Below are 7,397 nucleotides of genomic sequence, written 5' to 3'. Positions count from 1 at the left end.
CCTGCTCTGCCCCCTCCCCAAGTCCCCCACCCTCAAACCCAGGCTGCACCGCCCCTGGGCCCTCGGGCCCTCACTCCCAGGGCACCAAGCCCGAGGACAGGGCAGCTCCCGGTGTCACTCAGCATGTGTGTGGGCCTGGGCGTCGGTCTGTGTGTCTGAGTGCCGTATTCAGGGGGGTGCGCATGTGTGTCTACATGTCTGTCTCTATGTATCCATGAATGGAAATGTGTGCGAGCGTGCCTGTATGCATGCACTGTGTGCCAGGGTGTTACGTGTACAAGTGACTCTGTCTGAGACTGTCCGAATGTGTGTCTCTGCTTTTCTATACGTGTGTGCACAGGGGTGTGTTTTTCTGTGTGCATCCCCGAATACTGGTGAGTGGGAGTGTTCATGCAAGCATGTAGCTCACATGTGCATGTGTGTATCTGTGCATCTATACACAAATATGTCTGCATCAGCGTGTGCATGTGTCCGTTTCTGCGTGTGTGTGTATGTGGGGCCAGGGAGACTGTGTGAATGTATGCACAGACGTAGCTGTGTGCACACGTATGCATGTGTGCCCTCTGGGGGTGTGTGGGGCCAGGACAGGGACAGACGCACATGGGGAAGGACCCTGAGGCAGCCCAGTCCAGCCCAGCTCAAGGCCTCTCCGTGTGCCCAGTCCCGTGCCTGCTGGGGACGCAGGGCGGACGGGGGTCCCACTCTCGGAGGACAGTCGCGCCCGCCACACCACGAGGTGCAGGGTGGGAAGGCCCAGCCGGGCTCAGCCTGCAGGTCTGGGGGTCCCGCTCCTTGGCATCCCCATGTCCCCTGGGGACACCTGGTGGATGACCGAGGCTGTCCAACAAAAGCGCTCGGCACGGTGACTGATGGGAGCCTGAGCAGCCATGGCCAGTCACCTCTGGTCACTGTTGCCGTGATTGTGCCAAGACCCCTGCACCCTCAGCTTGGCAACCTGGAAGCTCCCCCCTGGAGTCTTCCCTCCTAGGACCCAAGAGATGTTTTTGAGGCTCGGGGCCTCCCTGAGGGCCTAACCCAGGAGCTGCCACCTGCCGATAAGGACAGGAAACGAGACGACCGCAAGTGGCCTCTGCGATAACCCTGGCAGCGCCTGCACCTCCCCATGGCCTGCCCTTATCAGCTGTGGCAAACGTCTCCCTCCAGGCAGGCCCCGCTGACCTCCCTGACTCCTCTCCAGTGTTTGCAAATGAAGACGCCACAGGCAGGTGGGGCAGGGGGAGGAAGGAACCCTGCTGGGTCTCACTGACCGGCCTGGGACCCCAACCTTTCCCTGGGCAGGGCCTGGGGCCTGGACCCCGGATCTCAACTGGAGTCAACTGGGAAAAGCCAGGGGGGCCCCTTGGGAACCCGGGGATGGAGCAGGAAAGACAGCTCCATGGACACCCCCAACAGGTGACCCAGGGGACAGGCGGCCCCAGGTCCACTAACCCCTGGCAGGCGACCCCGGAGACGGGCAGCCCCAGGTCTGCCGACACCCTGGCAGGTGACCCGGTCTCTCTTCACAGCCCAGGGCTGACCACATGGGGTCCTCCGTGGACTCAGGTCAGACCAGCAGAAGCAGAACTGGCCCAGGTTTCCTGGCTGTGTGGCCTCGGGCAAGTCGCTGCACCGCTCTGTGCCTCTAGTCCTCCTCTGTGGCCTCGGGAGGCCCTGGAGGGCTTGGCAGTGAGGGCGGCTCCTGCAGTCACACCAGGCCGTCCACACCCTCCCACCTGTCACTAGTGGGCCGCTCCTCTCCTTGTGTCCACGGGGACACTGCAGGGCCTCTGGTCCTCCACCCTCAGCCCAGCCAGAGACAGACCCATAACACCCGCTGGCATGTCCAGGCTCGTCCTCTGCCAGGAAGCTCTGATGTCTCCTCACCACCGGCTGAGTCATGCTCAGACTGCCCACGGCTGGCCTCAGTTTCCCAGCTGTGTGGCAGCACTACAGGGGACACAGCAGGGGACCAGGCAGATGGCCCCTACCTTCCTGGAGTCGGTGTCCCAAAGGGTTGACCTAGGGCGGAGGAGGCTGCAGGAGATTAAAGGGCAAAAGTGGGTGGGAACAGCATGTGCAAAGGCCCTGAGGTGGGCCGTGCCCCACACACCCGGGGACAATGGGGAGGCTGGTATGACTGCTGCCGAGGGAGCGAGGGGCTAGGGGAGAGGCTGGGGCCCCCAAAGCCACAGTGGCAGCTTTGGCTTTTCCTTCAAGGACGATGGGACCTGCTGGGGTGCTGAGTGGGGAGCCACAGCCTCAGTGGAGCACGAGCTGAAGCAGAAAGTCAGCGGCAAGTGGTTCCTGGAAGGTCCTGGCAAGAGGAGGGAGCCGAGGTGGCCCGGCCCGGCCCGCGGTTCCCTGTGTGCCCAGGCCCCACACCTGCAGGGGACGCAGGGAGGACAGGGGTCCCACTCTCGGAGGAGAATCAGTACCCTACACCTGCAGGCCAAGCGCAGCTGGGTCTTCCCGCCCCACATCTCGCGGTGTGGCGGGCGCGACTGTCCTCCGAGGGCGGGACCCCCGTCCTCTCTGCATCCCCAGCAGGCGCAGGGTCTGGGCACACGAGGGGCCACGGGCTGGGCCAGGTAGGCTCAGGGTTCCCTCCTCACAGGCATCCGTCCAGTGGTCCCCGTCCTAGCCCCCCCCGAAGGAAGCCTGGGGAAGGGAGGAGTCGCAGGCCAGGTCGCAGGGGTAGGGCGAGCCAGGGGCGCGGGCACACGGGGCCGACTGCACCTGCTCACCGGCTGGGCTCTGCTCTGGGGGGTGTGGGGAGGACACACCCGTGCCTGGAGAACGGCTGACCCGAAGGAGGCTGAGCCCACAGCCTCCGAGCCTTCACCCAGGCCGGCCAGGAGCACCCGCTCCCATCAGCACCAGCCCTTGGCCCTGAGCGGTCTGGCTGCTCCCGGGGCCTCCTCCCCCAGGGCTGTCCCCTACTCCTCTCCCCAGGTCCAGGGGCTGCCTCCAGGCTCCCACTGCTCCCTGGGCCTGCCTGGCTCCAGCCCCAACCACACCGTGCTGGGCCTACAGGGTGACATGTCTGTGCACTCCCCGGGTGGTGGCCCCGCCAGGCGCCGTCCCAGGGCCTCCGTCTCCCTAGCCCCGCCTCTCGCCATGCCCCCTCATGTCCCCTTCTCCAGCCCCTGGCATCCTCATCCCGCAGACCCCACCTCAGGGCCTTTGCACTTGCCACTGCTCTGCCCGGGAGCCAGTCATTCCTAGCCACCTCGGGACACTTCCACCCGAGCTGAGCGGCACCCGTTGTCCCACTGCACCTCTGCCGGTCTCCCCCCCACGTCGCACCCTAAAGCACAGGGCTGTGTGTGTTCCCACCATCTCTGCTCTTCACGCAGCTGGGCACATTTCTTGGAGTGAATACATGAATGAGTGAGCAACTAAAGGGAGGGATGGATTAATATCCTCTCTAGCCTGGGCACTGCCTCTGTGAAGCCCCTGTGATTTCCCCAGCTCTGAGTGCTAGGAGGTGCGCCAGCCCCAGACCAAGGCTTCCCTTCCCAGCTGAGACCTGCCTGCCCCCACCGGCACCCCGGGGCAGCCCTAACTCTGGGTCTTCTGGGGGCAGCCCCTCTATCAGGAACGGCCCCGCTGCACGGGGTTCTGGCGGAGACCCCAGCGCCAAGGGCCTTGCTGAGATATACCCCAAGTGTGGTTGGGTCTCCCAGGGCTTCCTGGCCTCCGTCAGTGGGGGGCACGGGCCGTGTCAGTCCCGCCACCCTGATGCTCAGCAGCCACAGAGGCCAGAGCAGGGTAGATGCCCAGAGGCCAGCCATCAGTGACCTCTCACAGTCACCACGGAAGGCCCAAGGCCCCGTCTCAAGAGAAAAACTCCAACCCAACTTTTTTTTTTTAAAGAAAACAAGTTTTATTTTTATAATCAGAACATTCTAATAAAAATATTCTTACAATCTTAGCTACCTTTATCTCTGGGCCTGACTGTGCCAGGCGTGCCGCCGGCACTGACGCCGGCACCCTGAGCCCCTCCCTGAGGTAGGTCTGCAGGAACAGCCGCCGCCCGCCGGGCCCCCACCCATGCCCCTGCTTCAGGCCCCATGACGGCCCACCGCGGGTCGGAACACCGACTCCCCCTCGCCAGGCGCAGGGATGGGTCTTGGCTGGCACACAGCAGGCGGCACTAGACGGGGAGGGAGAAGGCAGCGCGCCCGTCCCGTGGGACGAGGGCCACCGTGGGCTAGACCCTGAGCAGCCGGGTGGCCCTCCCGCCCCTCCTGGTGAGGGGGGAGACGGCATCACAGTGTGACGGTGACAGCCCAGGCAGGCGTTAGCGGGTACCTGGGTGAGCCCGCGAGCCGCGGACGCTGCATTACACAGAAACACTGCCACGCCTAGGCGGGCGAAACCAACGAAAGCAAGTCTCCCAAAGTCAGGTGGCGGCAGTCTCCACGGAAAAAACAGACCAAAACCCTGAAATCCTCTTAGTAGCAAAACAATGACAAGAAGAAAAAAGCTGCAGTGCTCTGGCCGGAAGGGACCTCGGCCAGTGGCCTCCCGCAGGAGGACCCACCAGGCGGGGACAAGCAGGGCGAGGCTCCACTGGGCCTGCATCCTTGTGCCCCTGCCCGGCTGACGGACTGCACGGCTGGGTCCCCAAAAGCAGTCCCCAGAGGAGCCTGGAAGCCAGGGCGGCGGGGGCTGCAGAGGGGACGCAGCAGAAGGGATGTGCCTGGGTCAATGGAGTGCAGAGTGGAGGAGGCAGGGAGGCTGCACAGCGCCAGGAGCTGGCGGCCTCTGCACAGCCGTGGGTCCTTCATCTGAGTCCTCCTCGAGCCATCTGGAGACACTGCCCACACAGGCACGGACGCGTCCAGGCTCAGCAGGGTGGGGTGGCCCGGCAGGACCGGGTGCTGCGCGGTGCGTCTCCGGTCCTGGCACAGCCCCTCACTGCATCCTGTCGGGCTGCAGCTGTGGCGCCTGGTACTGCACGAAGGCGGTGCCAGCTGGGGCCGAGAGGGCCGGAGGCACGGCAGCCGGGTAGCCGTAGCTCACGAAGCCGGTGGCTGCGGCAGGTGAGGCGGCGTAGGGGTACTGGTCATAGGCAGCCGGCGTGAACTGGGCATAGGCCGGGCTGGCTGGCGCATACTCGATGTAGGGCGAGGACAGCGGTGGGACAGGTGCAGCCGGGATGACCACCCCAGGCTGCATGATGGCTTGCGGGTACACGTAGTGTGGAGTCAGCCTGTGGACCAAACAAAGGGGTCAGGGCAGGCGACAGGGGGACATGGTGGAGACTGGGTCGCAAGGGGGCGCCCCTCCTGAGCCCTGCCCTTCCACAGCTGTAAGACGGATGCAGTGGCCGCCAGCTGTGCTCTGCCTCAGGGCCTCTGTTCTGCACTGGCTGTTCCCACAAGCCGCCAGGCTCCGTCTTCCCTCGCGTCCCCTTCCCAGGCTGCAGCCCCATCCCAACTCCACTCCCACCTCCCATCCGCCCCAGGACCCACTGAACAGCTGGGGCCCAGTGCACAAATAAAAGCATGCCTCTGTTTAAAAAACGATTACGACCTCAACTCTACAATAAATCAAAAATTAACCGGGCATGGTAGTGCGCGCCTGTAGTTCCAGCTACTCGGAAGACTGAGGCGGAAGGATCACCAGAGCCCAGCAGGTCGAGGCTGCAGTAGCTGAGAGCAGCCACTGCACTCCAGTCTGGGCGACAGAGAGAGACTCCAACTCAACAAATAAAAATAAAAATAAAAATAAAAGACGATTATGGATCTCATGACAGCAGCAGCAGAGCTTCAGGCCAAGCACAGAGCCTGTGCGAACAAATGCCCAGGGCACATGCCCGTGAGGTTGGCCCCGGCCCCGCTCTCCTCCAACATCTGCCACCCACCAGTGACACAGGCACCACTGACTCACGACCACATCTCCCCACTAACGCCTCCAGCGTGGGTCTTTCCCTCCCTGCCAGCACAGACCCGGCCCGCAACAGGGTACAGCAAGTGTGTTGAGGGAGTGAATGATGGAACGAAGAGGCTGTGACGACCTGGCACCACCTGCCAGCACCCATGCTGCATGGAGGATGCCTCCTGGCACACAGGGCTGGTCCGATCCACACATGGGGTTGGGCTCCCATGATCATGCACAGGGGCCAGACGACGCACTGCTATGGAAACATGTCATACAGACATGCCATGCCATGGGCAGGCCATAGGCACGCAGCACACCCAGCACTCCAGCATACAGAAACTGAGACTGAGGGAGGCTGCTGGCCTCCAGTATAAGGGAGCTGAGGCTGGGAGGCCCCAGCCTACAGTGTAGGGGAACTAAGGCTGAGGGAAGCCACTGGCCTGGCCTATGCCCGCACTGCTGACCAGCCGCTGGGGGACCCGGGGCAAGTGGTGGAGCCTCTCCAAGCCTGCAGCCCGTCTGCGATAGGACCAGAGGCCTCATGGCATCTAAGACACTGAGGAGTGTCGGCACGGGGCGACCACGTTGGGCCGGGACTGCTCCCGGCATCGGCAGCACATGTCCTCTCAGCCCTGACTGAGTCATACAGACAGGCCCGAGCCTCAGCTTCCCTCCACAGTGAATGGAGGCCCAGGGTCCCGCCCGCCCATTCTAGAGCCCAAAAGAGAGTGGACATCCCTCCTGCGCCCACACACTGTGGGGACAGGAGCTGGCAGCTTTCTGGAGAGCATGGTGGCCACCCATGGGCCACCCTCCTCTGTGCAGCCGGCCACACGGTGGGGAGGAGCCCTTGCTCCCAGCGTCCCCGTGGTGATACAACAGAACCCCAAGTCCTTCCCGCCCATGGCCAAAATGTGAGGCCCACTCAGCCCCATGCCCGTCCCACCATGCCACAGGGCACGAGGCTGCACATGTGAAACCTGACACGCTGACGGTGGTACTTTCTTTTTTGGGTCAGAGCCTCACTTTGTTGCCCAGAACATAGCCCACTACAGCCTTCAACTCCTGGGCTCAAGTGATCCTCCTGCCTCAGCCTCCCACGTAGCTGGGACTACAGGTGCGTGTCACCATACCTAGCTAATTTTCAATTTTTTTTTTTTGTAGAGACAAGGTTTGCTATGCTGTCCAGGCTGGTTTTGAACTTCTGGTCTCAAGTAATCCTCCTGCCTCGGCCTCTCAAAGTGCTGCGACTCCAGGCGTCACCCATGTGCCCACCTGCTATGTGTATTGACCACTATAAGGATACACACGTAAGGAACAGATCCACACCTCAGGACGCTGGATGGTCAGGGACCATCACAGTGAGGGCCCAGGGCACGGCGGGGGGTGGAGGCGGGCACAGCTGGGGCGGAGCTCGGGCACGCGGCCTGCTGCGCCCTCGGCTCTGATGGCACACACCCAGGGCTCACGGGACCTGCGCCTGAGGGGCCCCACACCCCTGCAGGAAG

At 63.3% G+C, this 7,397-nt stretch overlaps 1 protein-coding gene across 1 annotated transcript in view; it reads right to left on the bottom strand.

Annotated features, from left to right (window-relative positions):
* Positions 1-4,920: 4,920 nt before the first annotated feature.
* RBM38 (RNA binding motif protein 38) overlaps positions 4,921-7,397 on the bottom strand; it is a 12,445-nt gene continuing 9,968 nt past the window's right edge. The window contains exon 4 of the mRNA XM_008054409.1: positions 4,921-5,218. Within this exon, the coding sequence (XP_008052600.1) occupies positions 4,921-5,218 (298 nt within the window). The remainder of the gene's footprint in view (positions 5,219-7,397) is intronic.

Source organism: Carlito syrichta, unplaced genomic scaffold, assembly GCF_000164805.1.
Source record: "Carlito syrichta isolate Samal-C Ts95f unplaced genomic scaffold, Tarsius_syrichta-2.0.1 Scaffold290134, whole genome shotgun sequence".
Taxonomy (NCBI): Eukaryota; Metazoa; Chordata; class Mammalia; order Primates; family Tarsiidae; genus Carlito; species Carlito syrichta.
The sequence above is the reverse complement of the archived record's forward strand: the minus strand, read 5'-3'. Positions and strand labels throughout refer to the sequence as shown.